The sequence below is a fragment of the Myxocyprinus asiaticus genome, chromosome 33 (assembly GCF_019703515.2).
Source record: "Myxocyprinus asiaticus isolate MX2 ecotype Aquarium Trade chromosome 33, UBuf_Myxa_2, whole genome shotgun sequence".
Classification (NCBI taxonomy): Eukaryota; Metazoa; Chordata; class Actinopteri; order Cypriniformes; family Catostomidae; genus Myxocyprinus; species Myxocyprinus asiaticus.
The window spans coordinates 34,877,555-34,897,896 of NC_059376.1; the positions used below are offsets into that span (position 1 = coordinate 34,877,555).

The following is a 20,342-nucleotide window of genomic DNA, read 5'->3' on the forward strand; positions in this document are numbered from 1 at the left end:
GCAATAGCTTGTATGCAGAATAGACTACATTTAAGTTGCTATTCACTAATAAAGATTAAAAAATTATGCATCATCGTTATTGATGCCAAAATGGGAAATAACCCATAACTATACTTTTATGACATTTTCATTTCGGAGCTTGGCCGACATGGTCATTTCAAACGGTCATTGTATGGAACAAGCTGCATTATGATTCTTCAAAAATGTCAACTTTTGTGTTTTACAGAAAGAACAAAATAAATGAAATAAAAGCAAAGCGGTTTGGAACAACGTGAGGGTTAGCAAATAATGCCATAATTTTCATTTATGGGTGAACTATTCCTTTATAGAGTGTATTATGTGGGACTTCACTTGTTTCATCAGGTAAATGGATCAGAGTGTGGGATAAATCAATACTCGCTGTCATTTGAGTCTCAAGAGTATGATGGCTTGGATCGGTGTAGTGCAAAACTGTGTTGCAACGAAATGTCAGTACTGCCCTGAAGGCTGAGAGAGGTAGAATGTCATTTCATAGGATAGTGAAAGCTACTGAAAAACCAAAAAGTAAAAAAAAACAATGTGACCCATGGGCATCATATGAAACTAACCACAGAGTGTATATGCAAAGGCTCTATTCTTTATTCCATAGTGAATTCTTCACTATTGTCTAATTTTGTGTTTTTACTCAAAGATCTTATTTTTTAATAACATTTTTGAAAGTACATTGTGCATCCTGACAAAAATGCACCAAGGTGACGATAGTTTCTGTAAAAATATCAGTCACTACAGTGATTGTTTGAGAAACCTGTTTGAAAACAGTCATTATTTTTGCTACTCCATTGATTGTGGTGATGCTATGGCACAGAAATTACACACTTCACCTTTAAGATTAACAGATTGAAACAAAAAATGTACAATTTTTATAATGTTTTGGGAACACAAGGAGCTTGTTACCTTTAAAAAAAAAATGCATTGAAAAGACATTTAAAGCTGTTTTATTGGTAAGGTCAATGACTTGATATTACAGATCATGAGCCAATGAAAATGCTATTGATTTTGTTTATTCAGCCAGCTGAGCTCTCATTAAGATATTCACTTGCTCTCTCATTGAGTTTACTCTGCCTAAGTAATAAATTGCCTCATACTAAAAGAAAAAACACTTCAATTAACTTCTGTTGTTTATCGCTGTCCACAGTGCTTCCTGTGGGTATACAGTATGAATATTTATGGTTCATATTTTCTCATTTCTCTGTCTTTCTCAGTTTCGTGTGTTCACCGCTCCGTTCCACCGAGTGGAATTTGCCGACTTCTGGTTGGCTGACCAGCTCAACTCCCTGGTGATCGTGCTCTCAGATCTGGAGTATCTGGTCTGTTACTACAGCATGGAGCTGAAATGGGGGGAACTTAGTGGCTTGCTGTCCAACACATATGGTAATTGATTCAGAATAAAGTCATCCTGAAATGCAGTGATTCAGACAGACAGACAGACAGACAGACTAAGCCATTCACACATTGTGTGTTATCTCAATTTCAACATTATATGTAATGGTAGATGAGTAAATGTCACAATTAGTTGCTGCTGATTGACAGCGTATCCCTCAATTGCCAATGGTCCACATAAGACATGAATTGAGATCACACACTGTAAACACAGACATCAGTTCTTCAGGTTCAGTGGAGTTTAAAATGTGAAATGGATCACAAAATTCAGAGCATCAGCAGTGGTGTAATGGTGCGGAAATGTGTCGCACTGTGACCCGCTCGGGAATATCGGAAGATTCTGAAAAAGGAAAGAGAGACAGAAGGTTAACTATTCTATATAAATAATTGTTTACTTTGTGGAAATGGACACACCTACACATTCTTTATTATTAACTTTTTTCAATTCAAATATTTTCTACATAATTTCTATTTACTCACCCTTACTAACAAAGATAGATAGAACTTATAATTTCTATTTACTTAACCTCACATTTACTAACACTTTATTTTACAGTGTCCATGTTACACATATTACATGTTGTTATATTTAATTACTATAATAATAACAATAACAATATGTAAGTACAAGCAGCTCTACAAAACAATTACACAGTAGTTACATAATTATAACTAATTTCATTAGTTAGTAAATTTCACTATGTAATTTCACAGTAAAATGAATGCTGTAAAATAAAGTGTGACCGAAGAAACATAAAAGAAACCTAAATCACAGTTAAGTGTGTCCAAACTTTCAATTGGTAGTGTATTGTCACTGATTGAAGGATAGGACCAACACAGAGGCAAGTAAAGGGCTTTATTACAAAATAAATCAAAAATACATACCAAAACTCCCACAAGGGGGAAAAACAGAAAACAGAATAAATTTCTTCAGGAAATCCCAGGAATACACTGACTGGAGATCACACGAGACTCAACAAAACAAACTGGCACAGAAAAGAACACAAGCGGGACTTAAGTAGGAAAAAGGTAGATAGGGAGCAGGTGCCGCGGATGATGTTAAATGGAGAACGAGCTGTTGCCCGGGTAACGGATCTGTCGTTCTCCACGTGGAACCTGCAAGATACAAGAGGGCATGAGAGACAAGGCAACACAGGAAAAAACACTCAGACAAGACAAACAGATAGTCAGGCAGGGCACAGTCAGGCTAGACTGTGACGGTGTATATGTAAAGCTCTATCTAGTATTTTGGGATATACTTTGCTTACCAAGTTTCTTCCCTTTCTCCACCAGGTGATGAAAAGTGTAACAGCTACTCTTATGGTGTCCGCGCGATCATTCACTGTCTGCCTGCATGGCTGCGGTTCGTGCAGTGTCTACGACGTTATCGTGACACCAAGAGAGCCTTCCCTCACCTGGTGAATGCTGGAAAATACTCCACCACCTTCTTTGTGGTCACGTTTGCAGCCCTCTACAGAACTCATAAAGGTAAAAACAAACCCATTGCTTGTAAACATTACATAGTCTTTTGATTATGTGACCAGAACATTCACATTCACATTCAAAGAAACTCATAAGATATTTATTTAGCATGCAAAAATTGTGTGTGTGGCCATTGAAAAGTACTGTAGGTGGGTAAGAAAATTCAGTCCATGCTTTTAAGTAATTCCGTTTCGAGTAATTTCTATGATTTTATAAAGGATTCCTATGAACTAGAAAAGGACGTTTGTCACGAACTGAAAGTATAAAATAGTTTAAAAGTTTGAAGGTTATAGGCCTTACAGACAGACAGACAGACAGACAGACAGACAGACAGACAGACAGATAGATAGATAGATAGAGTAGATAGATAGATACAATGTAATTTCTTAACTTCCTGAGACCCGAGCGTGACAGCTGTGTGCATTTTCCATTTCCCTTTTTGATTTGTTACTAGTAGCACCTAATACATGTGCAAAAATTATAATAATAATTAATTCTAGACCAAATAGTTTTCCTAAAAATTGATGTCCAAACATGTGGACAGCAGAACTAAGTTGAGAAATTTAAAATAATACCAAGCTATAGAAAGTCAGATTTTTTTGTATTCAATTGTTTATGTTTCCAGGTGTGTTGGTTATTCATGTTTTTGAGACATTACAGACATTACAGCTGATTTTCTGTAAAGCTGATTTGGAACAATGTGTATTGGGAAAAGCACAAATAAAAATAATTGACTTGAATGTTGTTTTTTCTACTTTGGCAACAAAATATAAATGTTTTCTCTTTGCACTGTCAAACAAACAAGTGATAGTCAGTGCTGAAGCATTTTACCAATCAGAAATTAGCATAAATTATTCTGATTCAAAATTATGGCCAGCATCGTCCAATCACTGCCAACCATGTTAAAATAAAATTGTACATTATCAATTCTGAATCTATGTACTGATTACCATTGTCCCATGTCTGCCAAACATGTTGAGTGGTACAAACATCATCTGCAGCCTGAAACTGAACTTTTGGTTGGCTGTTAGGAGTGAATGCACTTGGCTGCATAGGAAAGCTATAGGATGCTCCGTTGCTTCCTATTTAGTGAATGACTTAACCTCCAGTGTGCTCTCTGTCTGCACTGGTCGAAATGCACCTTATTTTCATCCTAACTTCATATAAAGCCTCTGAAACAACACTTTTCAACATTTAGATTAACCCATTTATTCTCAATGTGATAATGAACAGTAGATATAGGATTTCTAATGGAAAAAAGCACTAAAATACACATTAATGTACATTGTGTTTACATTTACGCATTTGGCAGACGCTTTTATCCAAAGCGACTTACAGTGCCCTGACTACAGGGACAATCCCCCTGGAGCAACCTGGAGTTAAGTGCCTTGCTCAAGGACACAATGGTGGTGGCTGTGGGGATTGAACCAACAACCTTCCACTTACCAGTTCAGTGCTTTAGTCCACTACCCCACCACCACTCCATGTTTAGCTGCGTGTCGCTTCAAGATAAATCGCTAAACATGGCATATTGGATTAAACTAGAAACGCTAATCTTAATCTTTTGAGATTTCAATATAAAAACTTTGAGGTTTCTTACAAAATGTAGATCTGTTGGCATTTCTTCCAAAGACAAACTCTGCTGTGATTGGTGCCATGTTGTTTTGTCACATGACAAGTTTAACCCTTTACTGACAGCCCAGAGTCTTCTAAACTGAAATCAGTCGGTTTAAATTCATTTAAATCAGGACTCGAGTTGAGGGGGGATTCGAGGGGATGCCATCCCCCTTGTTGCAAGAAATACCAAAAACCATCCCCAAAAACCAAAAACCAAAAAAAATCTGATAGTTATTTTGACATTTTTATGAAAAAGCATGTTATGTTCAGGTCATGTGGTGTAACCCTGAGAATACTTCTTGATATTTTTGACTCAAACATGTGTTTAAAAACAATGTGCCTAGAAAAAGATGTGTTTGAAAGCTTCTTTTTTTTTTTTTTTAATGATGAAGTTACTCTCATGTATTCAAGGTGCAAAGAAGGTATTATAATACTATTTATTATATGGTTGCACAACATGACATTTTTAAAGTTTGAATTTTTTTGTAGTAAATGCTAAAGGTTTTTCAAAAATGTATGAAACCAAACTGGACACAAAGATTACATGTCCAAGAAATTGACACAAGTGTTTTAAACTAGATTTAAACTAGATTTTTTAAAGATTTCTTATTTTTAACACCTTGGACGCATGTACAGTATGTAAGCATGCATAAAGAGCTATAACGTGACCTGATTTATAAAAACCTATTTGCCACCAAACACCATCCCCTGCATAATCACAGTAAAATTCCTACATCCAGGTAATATGAAGTCTTAAAGAGTACAAAGCATGCCATTAAGATTCCAGACATATCTTTTACTCTCATCTTTATCTACGATTAGTGTCTGATTATTCTGCCATTGAAATACATCTGAAATACAAAGACTGCTGCTCAAACATTCAGCTGTCTTTGCCTGTCTTTCTGTCTGTCTGTTTTTCTGTCTCACCCTCACACTTTTCAAACAATCAGCCTATATGCTTTCCCATATCTCTTCAGAAAGACAACTTTAGCTCAAATCGATCACCTCAAAACAGTCGACTAAGCTTTTTCATCCATTTCATTATTTATATACACCAGTGGCTGGCCGTGCATTTTAAGTCTTCAGTGTGATTCATGCCATTAAGAAAACACAGTTTCACAATGAAAAAGGCACCCTATGCCTTTGGGCATCATACATTATGTCGCAGCTAACTAATAATACCAACTGACATTTTAAAAACACGTCCACGCACGAAAGCCAGAACTTGAAACGACACTTAATGCTCAAGCAAGCCTAATTTTAACTGCAGCATGACTGTTTTGTGAAATGAACGTCTCCCGAACAGACATTCAAAAATCATATTTTTTCATATGAATCTACCAAGGAGGTCTATAATACCTGGAAAAATCTATCTAATAATATTTGCGATTTAAATGTTGCTGTCATGATCCACTGTTGTGTTGCCTTGTGTTTATCCTCTGTCTTCTGTTTTCCCCGGACTACACTTCCCAACATGCACTGCACTCATCTCTGTCAGCTGTTCCCGATTGTTCTCACCTGTGTTACATTCCCTCATTAGCCCTTGTATATTTAATGCCCTGATTTCTGCTCAGTGTTTGTCAGTTGTTGATTTGCTCCTGTTGTTGTACCAGTTTGCAACCTAGAATGTAACATTTGTTTTAGTTCCCAGTTCCTAGTCTTGCCTTGTTCCAGTGTTTACCCTCTTTTGTACTTTGTCTCATTTCCTATTAAATATCAAGCTGCATCTAGATCCTGCTCTTGTGACTTCCTTCAAACGTTATAGTTGCTTGCAATAAATTTTGTTTTGTCAGGGTACATGGTTATGCTGCATTCCATTCAAGTTGGATGTGGGATATTCCTACTTGATATTTTCGAAATGCATTCCATTCTCTGATATTCGGAACTGCAACTCTCCCATTAGCTTAACAGGGTTTGACTCTCATTAGAGATGTCTCCTAGCAACCCAACTGATAAACAGTGCTGCAGCGCTAGCATTTGTGCTTCAGGTGTACGATTATCAAAAGAGATTATAATGTTTTATACACCTGTTTCTGCAGGCGTTTGTTAAACAAGCTTTAATATCATGTAATATGGAAACTAACTCATTTATCGATATTACTTAATAAAGTGAATGTTTATCACTTTCTTTGTATATCTCCCAGAGTGTCGACATGTTTGTGTGACATCATGCACATGCATCTCGGTGAAATCGGAGTTGAGAATTTCTGCACGAGCCTACAAGTTGTAATTCTGACTTAAAGATGCATTCCATTGCACTTTTCCTAGTAGGAAGTTGGAAAATCTGCCTTTCTGAGTTGAATGGAACGCAGCACTACTTTTCAAAACTTGATCCAACACTGAATGCTCAAGCAGATTAATTTACACTTAGAAAACTCCTGATGTTGCTATAACAATGCAAAAAGCACTTACCAATTTGCTTGAAGTGAAAATCAGTCCTCCTTTCCTGATTAATAAATTAAGCAATTGCACGGTCATGCAGAACATCTCAGGTTTGTAAATCCATAAGGATCTCTTTCTCAACAGCAATACCAGCAGTGACGACAGCCGACTCGTCAGACAGATCTCACGCTCTTCACTTTCAAATTACATGCATCACTTAAAGCGTGATTGCGTCACTCAAGGCCAGCTAGACGGCCTTGACCGGGACATAGCCTAAAGATCACACCCACCAAGAACAAATAAATCAATCTGATTGGTTGATGAATCTGACAGTCTGACGTTAGATGCCTATTCACTTGCACTGTTGAGGGATTCTGTGGAAATTGTGAAACAGTTGTCACACTTTGCTTGTAAGCATCAAGGAATAAATTCTGACTGGATAAACTTTTCGTTTTTCTCTATTTGTTTGTAGATTAATTAAGAGTGGAAAGCGACTAAAAATACATAGGCCAAAAGGTGATTGAGAATGAAAGGATGAAAAATATTTATTTATTAGGCATGTTAGGCCAGCAGAGAAGGCTTTTCTGGCCCTGAGAAATCGGCACTGATATACACACACGTCGGTTCTGGTTATTTATTTATTTCCCTTAAATGACAGTTAAATAGCAAGCATGGTTAAATGCTACTCCAGTCCACTGCATTTATGTTTTAATTTAACCAAATTTAGCAGGATAACAAAATCCCACTCTGATGAATCCAAATGTTGGCTGACAGCTCTCTAGATTTCAGAGTGTATTAGAAACACCCCCGTATCAGTGTTATAGGTGAGATCTGGACCGCAGCCCGGAACATCTGCCTCATTGGTGTAAGAGGGGCCCCATTCAGCCGTGATCCAACAGGGCAGCTTTGCCACACATTTAATACACTCATCATTAGGATTCACTCAGGACATCCCTGGCAGTGAGCCTGTTTAATATACAAATACATCAAAGATCACCTCTATCATTTGTGCCCTGATTGAAACTGATGTTTCTCTGCAGTACGCTGCCCAGATAAATGAGTCTGTGTATTCGTTTTATTTTAACTAATACAAACTAATAAAAAGTTTATTTATTTTAGTTTTCATGTAGACTAATCCCAGAGGAAGGCACCATGTCTGAGCATATAATTAATGTTTAAATTAACATTAGTCATGCTCAGGCAGTGCTGAGGATACTGAGCAAAACAGTTTTATGAGATAACTGTCACAGCAATTATCTCCTATTTCCTCATGTTTTGGATGGTGTGGCTTATTGGTTAAAGTTCAGGACTGGCAACCTAAAGAATTTAGGTTATAACACTAAAAAAAGTTATCTGTAGGACAATTTGGTTGAGAAAGTATGTGTGAAATGAAGAATAACTAACTAATGCTTCATTACCAATTCTGGACATGCAGGAAATACATAAAAAAAGAATAGGGTGCTTGCTAAAGTACTATTATTTATTTACACTTAAAAAAGTAGAAAAATTTGACAAATTTACTCAAGTATTGTAACAAGAGTAGTTGTAATTCGTTACTTTCCACCTCTGCTCACGTCAACACAATTGCGTCACACGTGCATACCGCTGCTGAGAGGAAACAATTATTTAGAGTTAAAAAGTACTCAAATATTTCTTTTTTCGCTCCAAAAGCGATCGTGTCGCTCTAGAAGACCGCTGAGAGAATGTAGGGGTGTATTAATTTAACCGCTGGAGTTGTATTGATGATGTTTATGCTGACTATCCATTCTTTTTGGAGCTTCAAAAGTCTGATCACCATCCACTTGCATTTTAATGACCTACTGAACTTAGATATTTTTCAAATGTGTTCTGGTGAAGAAAGAAAGACTTTCAGATACACATCTGGGATATAATGAGGGTGAGTAAATAATGAGAAACTTTTCATTTTTGGGGGAACTAACTCTTTAACAATGCCCTTGCAATCATTCAGAACACCATAGCAACCACCCAGCAATGTTCCAGCAACCATTTAGAACACCCTATCAAAAACCCAGATCACCCTAACAACCGCTAAAGCAACCACACAGTACACCATATCATCCACTTAGCAACGTCCTAGCAACTATTCAGAACACCCTAGTAACCACTTAGATCACCCTAGCAACCACTTAACAATGCCCTAGCAACAACCCAGAACACCCTAGCAACCTCCAAGAACACCATAGCAACCATCTAGCAATATCCCAGCAACCATTCAGAATACTCTATTAACCACCAAGGTTGCCCTAGCAACGACTTAACAGTGCCTTAGCAACCTCTTAGAACACCCTAGCAACCATATCAATGTCCTAGCAACCATTCAGAACTGCATTATAGCAGTTAGTTTTGCACAGGCAAGCACCACTCCTTAGCAATTTTCTTTTCTTTTCGTTTCTTTTTTTGCCCCAATTTGGAATGCCCAATTCCCAATGCGCTCTATGTCCTCGTGGTGGCGTAGTGACTCGCCTCAATCTGGGTGGCGGAGGACGAATCTCAGTTGCCTCCGCATCCGAGACCATCAATCCATGCATCTTATCACGTGGCTTGTTGAGCGCGTTACCGCGGAGACATAGCATGTGTAGATTCGCGCTATTCTCCGCGGCATCCACACACAACCCACCACATGCCCCATCAAGAGCGAACCACATTATAGAGACCACGAGGAGGTTACCTCATGTGACTCTACCCTCCCTAGCAACCGGGCCAATTTGGTTGCTTAGGAGACCTGGCTGGAGTCACTCAGCACACCCTGGATTCAAACTCACGACTCCAGGGGTGGTAGTCAGCGTCTTTACTCGCTGAGCTACCCATATTCTTTTTTAATCTTCTCTTGTGTCAACAAGACACCTATTTTTATTTTAGTTTTATTATGTTGTAGAAGTGATTGTAGAAGAGATAAAGGGTTGACAACATCAAAAATTTCATTTAAACTCCGATCTGAGCTTAGGCTTAACTAAAGAACTCAATGATATCTGACAAGACAGAGCGAAATACAAACAGAGATTAATGAGAAGGCGAAAGTGAAAGCTAGAAGCTTAAAAAAACGAAATGGAGATGTAGGAGAGAGCAAGAAATAGAAAGAAAATAACAGATAAAGAGAAGAAAAAGAGGAAATAAATGAAAATGAACTAGCCAGAGGAGGTTGCACTGTAATTGCCTGCCTGTGGCTAGACAGAACTGCGTGAGTGTATCACTAGAATAATGATGAGGCAGTGAAATATATATATATATATATATTTTTTACCTTTTTGTATCGCTGCCAGGTATCTAATTAAAAAAACCATCTTAGAGGAGAGATTTGGGGATCTTGGGTACACCTGTGCCTACCTGATCTGATGGTTTTATAACAGATTTAAACCATGCCATCTAGACCCAGGAAATAATTGACAAGAGATGCCTGCATGTGTTCAAATATCACAGCTGGCTTTTAATCATCACTGTTGTGAAGTGTTACCCACTAGATGTGCATAGTTTCTACAGTTTAGTACAGATTAATCAACAAGAATTGTCATTATAAAACATATATTTCCTACACAAATGTCTGTTTGGATGAGCCGATAAACAGTTTGAAAGTTTGAAGCTGATAAACACTGTATTTTGTGTCCTTTTCTGTTCTTTTGCTTTTTCTTTTTCTTTTGTCATGTACCTATCATGTGGTCAGATGCAATGAGTGACAAATTCTATTTACTTTGTTGCCCTCCACAAATCCGTGAAACCAAATACACATAAAACCCCTTGTAAGGATGAGAACAATTTCCTGTGTTCAAGGACACATATTGGGATCCACCATAAACATTGAGAGGGATTTGTGTTTCAGATACTAGTTCTGTTGGCATTGGATTTGGGTCATCTTGCTTTATGTTAACATAAATCTTGCAATGTGTTAATGAGATTAAAGTTACAGTTCACTCAAAATTCTGTCATCATTTACTCACCTTATTTACTCACAGTTCCAAACCTGTGTTAGCCAGAATGACAGCCTTAGTCACCATTCACTTTCATTCTATGGAAAAAAGATGCAATGAAAGTGAATGGTGACTGAGACTAGCTTTCTGCCTAACATCTCATTTTTGTGTTCCATGGAAGAAAGAAAGTCAAATAGGTTTAGAATTGATATACTGTATGTAGACATGCAAACATGGGCAGTGATATGTTAATAAGATCATGGTTGTGACATCATAACCATGACGATTTCAAAATGACCTGTTTTTGCAGGTTAATTTTCATAAATGTCCTAGACTGGGAATGAAGTTTTGAGGTTTTCTTTGGATAATGCATGGCGAAAGGTTTTTTTAGAATGAAAAATAATCTGTCATGTGCATGCAATATAGAAATATGAAGAAATTTTGCAGTTAAGTGGAATATGTGAAACACAAGACATTGTATTGACTCAAGTAATATGCTTTTGTAGATTATATTTGGATTTCACACTTTAAGGGGTGTGTTGGCCAGGCATCTGGGTTTTGGGGTAATCTAGGGACACAATATTCAACATGGGCACTGGTAGCTCACAGCACTGAAATAGAAATGGACAGGGCAATTGTGTTTTCCGGTGAAAAATGGTTTCCTGGCGCCTGGCAGATGGCAGAATGTGAAAATCTCTTTATTAAGACTGATGGGCCTGTTCCAGATTCAGCACTGTCTGTTGTCTGTGTGAGGAGAGGCCAAAGAGGTTTAACTATTCACTGACCTGAGACCTGTCTCCTTCCACTATTTGATAAATGTCTCAGTCTCCATTATGTGAAACTGGTGGTCCAGCATTATTCAGGAAATGTTCAAAAATGTATCAATAAATATTAATGAGACTGAATCTTTCAAATTAAAACAATATGAGGTTAGCCCAAAGTGATTTTTTTATTCTTATAATGATTCTATATTTCAGTTCTGCATTATGTACATTGCTAAATTATTTACATCATAAACAACCTGTTATGTATTGGTGTGAGGACACGAAATGGTTTTGAAAGTGTTCAAAAGTGTTTTAGAGGAGTGCTGTTTGTTGAGTTTGTAGAGTGTTAGATTGGTACTGGTGACAATTCTAAAGGGTTTTAGACACAGTCACGTGGAATTCTATTAGATAGTTCACAAAAATTAATTTAAAAGGTGTGGAGGTGGATGGCTGCCCGGCAGGAGCAAGCCATGAGCCAACACCAATGTCCTCGAGAAAGGCATTTAACCCCTGGTTATTCCAGTGGAATTGTCCCTGTAATAAGTGTGCTATCAGTCGCTTTGGATGAAAGTGTCACTAAATGACTACTTACTATGTTATTGATGTCAGTTTGACAAAATGTGTTCTTTATAGAGACTTAATAAAAAAAAGAATGTTTGATTAAGAATATTAAAAACCAAATGCAGTGTGTTATCAAAAGTATAGAAGAGGACATGTTTTTATTTAAAGGCATCGGTCACCCAAAATGACAATTCTGTAATTATTTACTCACTGTCTTGTTGTTCCAAACTTGTTACTTTCTGTTTTTCAGTGGAACACAAAATGAGATGATAAGCAGAATGTTAGCCTCTGTCATCATTCACTTGTATTCAAGGTTGGAAATTAGCACCTGCCACCCTCCAAATGTGTGTATTTCATGGACGGCGGCGGGTAATTTTGATCATCCACCTGCCACCGTGGCGGGTGACCTGTAGATGTCTTGGAGTGACATATTACAAGAAATGCTGTTAGACACAAAGATGCACATTTGAAGAAGCTCACTTGATTATATTTTGAAGATCAGATGAAAGAAAAGCCATCGATGCGCGTGTCTGATTCGCACATTGGTTAGGTAGGTAGTTAGGTGGGTACAGTAGGTAAAATAATGCGTGGTAAAAAAAAATCAAAGTGGCTGGTAAAATTGACCCTTCGCTAAGCCCTGCCTTGAAAGCATTTCTGACCAATCCTGTCTTAGCAACTGTTGCAGGGCCGCCATTACTCTGACACATGTTTGCTATTTTCAGATGAGAGCCTACGGGTGTGATGTGTGTTGGAGTAGTTTTAAGCAGGATTTTATCAAAATGATCGAAACAATTTAAAACACATTGTTGCTGGGTCACTTGTAATAGTGTTATGAGGTACCCAGAGAGGATACACGCAGTGCTTTTTCTTTCTTTAAAAAATTAAAATACAATAAAAAATCTTTAAATAAATGTAGATAGGAGCATACTGTGGATTAAACTGTGTCAGTCCTCATTCCCAAATGAACATGAATAACAAAAGCGAGGACACGTACATTTGCTCCAAGGTAAATTAAAGCTAATAACTTAACGTTAAATAATTTCCGTATTGATTTAGGTCTGTGATGGAGAGCCTGCGAGTTGGTCTCCATCACGGGACTTTACTGTGTTCAAAGGACCTCTTTATTGTTTTACCCACCATTTTGCAGAATTTATTGGGGTTTTATTGTGCAAACGTTTTATCCGTCCTATTTATTGTATGTATTGGTGTTTAAACTCTCTCATTTGAACTCTTTTGATTCTTATGTATTTATTAAAAGATTTTGTACAAGAATGGGGAGGTGAGGGTTAATTTTATTTAAATAATGGTATGTTCCAATTGGAAAAGGCAGGAACATTTCCTTATTTAAGCAAGCCGCCACTAGGGGGACAAACAAGATGGATGACCAGTGTTTGAGCACATGGACAAGGTTGTGCTTGTAAAAAACAAATACAAAAAAACAAACATGTAAATTCATATTTAGACATGCTAGTTATACAAACCCATGTGTTCAACATTTAGTCACTATTTTTACATTTAATTTTTACATATTTATACTACTACCTCTACAAACACGTGTTCAATATGAAAAAACTTTATATTTTATTTTTCAGATTTAGACTACTACCACTACAAATCCATACCCATTTAAACATTATTTCATTTGCACATTCCAGTATACTGTTAATCTATACATTCATCTATACAATACATAAATACAGTGGCTAGACACAGAATTACAGCATAAAACATATCATCAGAGGCCAAATTTCGTGTGTGTGTGAAAGCACATCTGGGCAATAACAGTGTGATTTCTGATGGTATCAGATGGTAATACCATGGTAAATTGGTATATGATTACCATATTCATGTACTATTGTATTAACATGGTGCTTCAAGGTAATTAAAAAAATACAGTGGTACTTTGCAATATGATTACCATATTCATATAGCCCATCGTTGTATTAACATTGTGCATCCAGGTAATGGTACATGGCAATGCCATGGTACTTTTTTATGTGTTTTGATACTCTTTTGGTTGGAAAATGTATTTACCTGCAGAAGTCGTTTACAAGCTGTAAACGTGTTGAACTTTATAAAGACCTTCTTCATCACTGGCAAATGATAGTACACATTTGCAGGTTTAGTTTCCATTGATTGTAGATCCACTGCAACCAAAGTTATCTTTATCTTCCATCTTAAAAAATACTCTGTGAGCTTATTGGCAAATGAGTGCACACAAATGATTCAGCAGCGTGCTCGCAAGCTTTCTGAGTAATTCAGATTGAATTGTGAAATGATTCAGACCACTTTCCTATCATGTGTGACTAACTGATTTTAAAGAACCGACTGAGATGAGCGATTCATTTGTGACTATTCAAAACTGACATTAGTAAACACCGGGTACAAGGCATGATGTAGCGGTGTAGCTTTTCTCTACCTTGTCAAAAATATAGCTTCGCTACTGAAAAGCTACTTGATTTCAAAACTAGCAAAGCTACCACCTCGTTACTCAGAAATGTAGTTAAGCTAATAGCCTCTCTATTTGTAGCCAAGCTACTGCCCATCACTGGATAATCGTTTGCCTCAATTCTGATTCACAGTCTCCACACACAAAAAAAACGACAGATAAATATGCCTTATAATGTCACTCTTCATTCCAGCCCACTTAAGAATACTATCCATTGTACTTATTAGACTATTTATCCAAAAACTGCACCGTTGACAGCAGTCTCCCATTCATTTCAATGTGGAGTTCTGCAGAGCTTGTCAGAGTGAGCGATCGTTTCCTATTGGGCATTCACCCGCCACTGTGGCTGGTGGGCAAAAAAAGTTATTTTCATACCCTGCTTGTATTGCATCTTTTTATGATACAATGAAAGTGAATAGTGACTGATGTCAACATTCTGGAGTCAAAAAAATATTTTACACTTCAATTTTAGAACAAAATTCCATCAAATTCAATTGTGTAATTTTTAACTAAATTAAATGAATAAAACAAATGTTTTTGAAATGTGTTTTATTTTGTTAAAGATTACTCAGTTCAGTTTGATGAAAGTTTATTATTTCTGTGTAAAACAATGTTTTGTGTGTGCCTAACATCTGTGCTCCATTGGGGAATATATTTTTATGTGTATTTTCCCATTAAGTTAAACAGGTGATCTTTTTTGCTTATTTTTTATTTATTTTTTTTACACTGTTGGAGCACATATATTTTAATAGTTTTTGTAAATAGCTTAAGATTAGGCAAAGGTGTCACTGCATCTTGGTCATGTGCTGGTTTTAATGAATGCCTCTAATTTGACATTCTGTGATGACCTGGATAATTGAAAATCACAGACACATTGACATTCGTTTGCAAATAAAGTCTTAAACAGCAACAATGTCCTTGCTACTAAATTTACTACATCTGCAATCCAAGTGTTTGTTTTGTTTGAGGTGTAGACAGATGGTGAGTAGTCTCCCTCTAGTGGACATAACAGTAACATTTCTAATGTGTGCCACAATCTATTCTCAACTGTTTCTATTTTGAGGCTGTTATAAAATCACAGGAAATCAGACTGTAACTGTCTGTACTGTAATAAAAAGTGTAATTTTTCTCTCTGTTTCAGATCAGAAACATACTGATGCTGAGGTGTTTTTCTATATGTTGATCGTCTCATCAGTCATCAGTTCACTCTATACACTGATCTGGGATCTGAAGATGGACTGGGGTCTTTTCGACCGCAACGCTGGCGAGAATACCTTTTTGAGAGAGGAGATTGTTTACCCACATAAAGTAAGACATGGCAGAAAGTAGTATGCTATCCTAATACACCATATCAAATGGCAATACATAATAATGTATGTAGTCAAAGAGTATTTTGTTGTAATATTTTGATGATGGGTGGTGCAGATGTGACATAGTGGTTTAAAATGTTGAACAAAATGCAAGAGTGATTGCCATTGTGTCCTTAAGCAAGACACATAATCCCAGGTTTTATTTCAATATAAAAAAAAAAATTAAAAAAAACTCTTTTAGAAGCTAGCATTAATTTTATCCTATTAACATTTTTTATTGATTCATATAGTTCATATAACAAAACAAATATACACTGAATCAACATTTAACTCCTTCTACTACCCTTCCCCAATCACCAACCATACCCGACCCCCAACGAGCATCCCTGTGGTCACACATAAGTACACACACACACACACACACACACACACACACAAAAAAAATAATAATAATAAAAAAATAATAATACTATAATAATAATCATACACATCTAAAACTCACACCCACAGCCCCTCCCCGAGAGTCCCCCCAAAACGCCAAATAACTGCCCCATTTCCCATCAAATGAATCCCAGATCCCCAGCCTTCTACATGACACCTCCTCGAAAGCAGCCCCCTTCCCCATTTGTACTGCCGCTACCGGGTGTCTATAAGGTAACTTAATCCATCCAATAAAAGTATTCCCAAACCCATATATTTCCAAAATCTTAAAAAGATAATCCCAGTCAACCATATCAAACGCCTTTTCGGCGTCAAGTGAGATGGCAGCAACCGGAGTCTGATCATTCGCTACTGACCACATGATATTGATGAAACACCTAATGTTATCAGAAGAGCTACAGCCCCGAATAAACCCCACCTGATCTATATGTAGAAGAGATGTCCTAACTTTGCTTAATTGGTTAGCAAGAAGTTTTGACAATATTTCTACGTCTAGCTGGATCAGGGAAATTGGACGGTAACTCTTACACTCACTTTGTCCTTTTTAAGAATCAGACTGATCCGAGCTGGTGTCATGGTTGGCGGAAGCTTTCCATTTTTTAATGATTCCGTATAAACTTCTAGCAAAAGTGGAGCCAATTCTGTAACATAAGATCTAAAAATTTCAGCAGCAAAGCCATCTGGCCTGTAGGCAAGGCCTTAATTACCTCGCCAAGCTCTTCCAAGGTTATCTCAGAATCAAGAAAAAAAAAATCTCAGTCATTAGTTTAACAAGTTCTAATGGTTCCACAAAGTTTCTAATATCTTCATCAGTAGATAAAGACATGGAGATAAAGATAGAATTCTTTAAAAGCATTATTAATATCAATGGCTGAGGTAAATATTTTAACACCAGCAGATTTCACTGAGGGAATGGTAGAAAAAGACTCTGCTTTATATATCTAGCCAAAAGCTTCCCTGCTTTGTCCCTTGATGCAAAGTATGACTGTCTTGCCCTGAATAGCCAAAACCTGACCTTCTGTGACAAAATAGTATTTTACCTGTATTTCAATCAGGTCAACTCTCTGAGGCCATCAGATGACATTCAGCACTTCAGCTCTGCCTCGGCACTTTTAATATTCCCTTCCAACTCCATGAGTTCTTGTGCTTTGGATATTTTGGTGAATGAAGCATACTGTATGACCCGACCCATAAGAACCGCCTTAAGTGCCTCCCAAGCCACGCCCACAGTGGATACTGAGGACCAGTTGGTCTCCATATAAACATTGATTTCAGCCTTTAACATTTGTTGGAATTCAGGATTTTGCAAAAGGGATTCATTAAAGCGCCAAGTATATGATTTCTTTGTCTCTGTATGTGGCAACTTCTCTAAACTCACCAGGGCGTGATCTGAGACTAAGATGTTTCCAATTGAGCAATCAACAACAGATAAAATGAGGGACTTAGATATCAAAATAAAAAAAAATCTATTCTACAATAAATCTTATGGACTGATGAAAAGAATGTATAGTCCCTACCAGATGGGTTCAAATGTCTCCAAATATCTGTAAGACCAAGATTTTTACACATCCTGTTAAGTGTCAGTGTTGCTCTAGGGGGCTTGCACACTTTTGCTTCTATGATCAAGGATTGAGTCCATCGATAGATTAAAGTCTCCTCCCAATAATATATAATGAGGGGTGCCAGCGGCTAAATATAAGCCAAAATCAACCTTTGCCCCTGAATTTCTGCTAAAACAATAATGACTCTTCCTAATTTATCTTTAATCTGTTTGAGACATTTGAATTGTAGATGATTACTTATCAGTGTAATGACTCCCCTGCTCTTACTTAAGCCAGCACTAAAGAAAACATGTCCACCCCATATCTTCCCAAATATTTCAGCTTCCTGCGGGGAAAGATGTGTTTCTTGAAGAAACACTATATCATATTTCTTACATTTAAGAAAAGAAATAACCTTCCTTCTTTTTATGGGGTGCCCCAACCCATTCACATTCCACGTGGAGAGAGACAATCCACTCATATTAACATTTGACATTTTGACATATTGGAAAAAATAGATTGTGTGTCAAAAATAAAATTATAAAGCTAGCATTGTTACGTGTATTCCTATTTCATAAGTTGTAAAAAAAACAAAAAAAACATACACTTCCCTCAGACTTCATAGAGTCAGATGTATTCTAAATTTATCTGTTACAATTAACAATTCTCATGGTGTCGGTTCCTGTTCCTCTAAGGCCTACTACTACTGTGCCATAATAGAAGATGTAATACTGCGCTTCGCCTGGACTCTGCAGATTGCTCTGACTTCCATGACTGCCATTCCCTCCATCGAGGACATCGTGGTTACCATTTTAGCTCCTCTGGAAGTGTTTAGGTGAGAAATTGAAGCTTGCAGAACACCAAAAACATGAGCTTAACTCTCTCATTTGCCTTGATTCTGCATTCTTTTTTTTGGCACATCATGCATTCCCCAGCTACATGACAACTCTCTTTGTCTCTGTCTTTCTTTTCATTTCCTTCTAGACGTTTTGTTTGGAATTTCTTCCGTCTTGAGAATGAGCACCTGAATAACTGTGGTGAGTTCAGAGCGGTGCGAGACATCTCAGTGGCTCCTCTGAACGCTGATGACCAGACACTTCTAGAGCAGATGATGGACCAGGAGGATGGAGTGCGGAACAGACAAGGCAAAAAGAGCTGGAAGCGCAGCTACAGCCTGTCCTTACGACGGCCACTGCTGTCCTCTCAGTAAGAGACTATATATTTTATCTGGGACGTAGCAACCATTATTATTGAGGGTGCATGTTGCTCTCACTTTTAGAAATTTCTAGATTTGACAAAGACAAAGTTGTCTTTGACAAAATTATCCATGTTTACAGTATTTTCATAGTTCGCAACAATGTTTCTGACAGGTTTCGTTTTTAGGCGATAGATTGATGGATAGATAGATTTTTATTTTTTATTAAAACGAACAGAACTTTTTTTCTATTTGTTAGAAGAAGGTCACATTAAAAATGACTCAGAAACTTTTATTACCAGACATACATCATTTATTTTGGGAATTTTTCAAATGCCTGTAAGGTTTAGATTTTATTGTTTTAGCCTTGTCCCTGATCCAGACTTGAAACTTATACTATGAAAATCCATTATAAAAAACAAAACATTCATGTTTAAAACTATGATAAGCTAAACAAAGAGTGAATTAAACACACTCAAAAAATAATGTTAAGATGTACAAATTTCAATTATTTCATTAAAAAATCCATCAAATTGAATTGAGTAATCTTTAACAAAATAAAGGAAAAACTAAATTATTTTTATTTTTATTAATTTAATCCTGTTAAAAATTACACAATTGAATTTGATGGAATTTTGTTATGAAATTGAAATGTGTAAATCTTAAAAACAGGCTAAAATATTTTTTTCAGTGCATGAATCATTTCAATATTTAATGTGTGAAATTGATTTCTATAATTTTTTGAAAATTATGACTGTCACACAGTTGTGCTGTAATTTCCACCATACCAAACAATTTTGCCCCAATAAGATTTTTCCAAAAGTTAGGATATTTGTTTAGGAAGTATTTTGTTCGCTATGAAATTAGCTCAAAAACTTTAAAAATGTAATTTCATCATCGTCATTTCCGCCACAAAATTATATTAAAGACAATACAGAAACAGAGATTTGCTGGAAATAACGTTGTGGTGGGGATTTCCTTGACTTTCAGAAGAAGAATTTTTTTTTTTTTTTTTTTATTACAACAGTCTCCTGTGATGCATGTACATACATCGTTGGACATTGTTAGTAGACAAATTAAAATATATATATATATATGTATGTAAAAAAATGCTTAAATATGATATTATTTTCTAGAAATTCACAGGGATAAAAGTGCCCAATGTTGAAGAAACACCCATATGTAATGTACAGTAATGATAAAAAATCAAATTATTAATTGCTCTTCAATAAATAATAATACCCCTAATGTTTATTTT

At 36.6% G+C, this 20,342-nt stretch overlaps 1 protein-coding gene across 1 annotated transcript in view; it reads left to right on the forward strand.

Moving 5' to 3' along the window:
• LOC127424469 (xenotropic and polytropic retrovirus receptor 1 homolog) overlaps window positions 1-20,342 on the forward strand; it is a 96,525-nt gene that overhangs the window by 72,713 nt on the left and 3,470 nt on the right. The window contains exons 10-14 of the mRNA XM_051669731.1: window positions 1,242-1,410; window positions 2,713-2,907; window positions 15,739-15,905; window positions 18,585-18,724; window positions 18,874-19,095. Coding sequence (XP_051525691.1) covers window positions 1,242-1,410; window positions 2,713-2,907; window positions 15,739-15,905; window positions 18,585-18,724; window positions 18,874-19,095 — 893 coding nt within the window. The remainder of the gene's footprint in view (window positions 1-1,241; window positions 1,411-2,712; window positions 2,908-15,738; window positions 15,906-18,584; window positions 18,725-18,873; window positions 19,096-20,342) is intronic.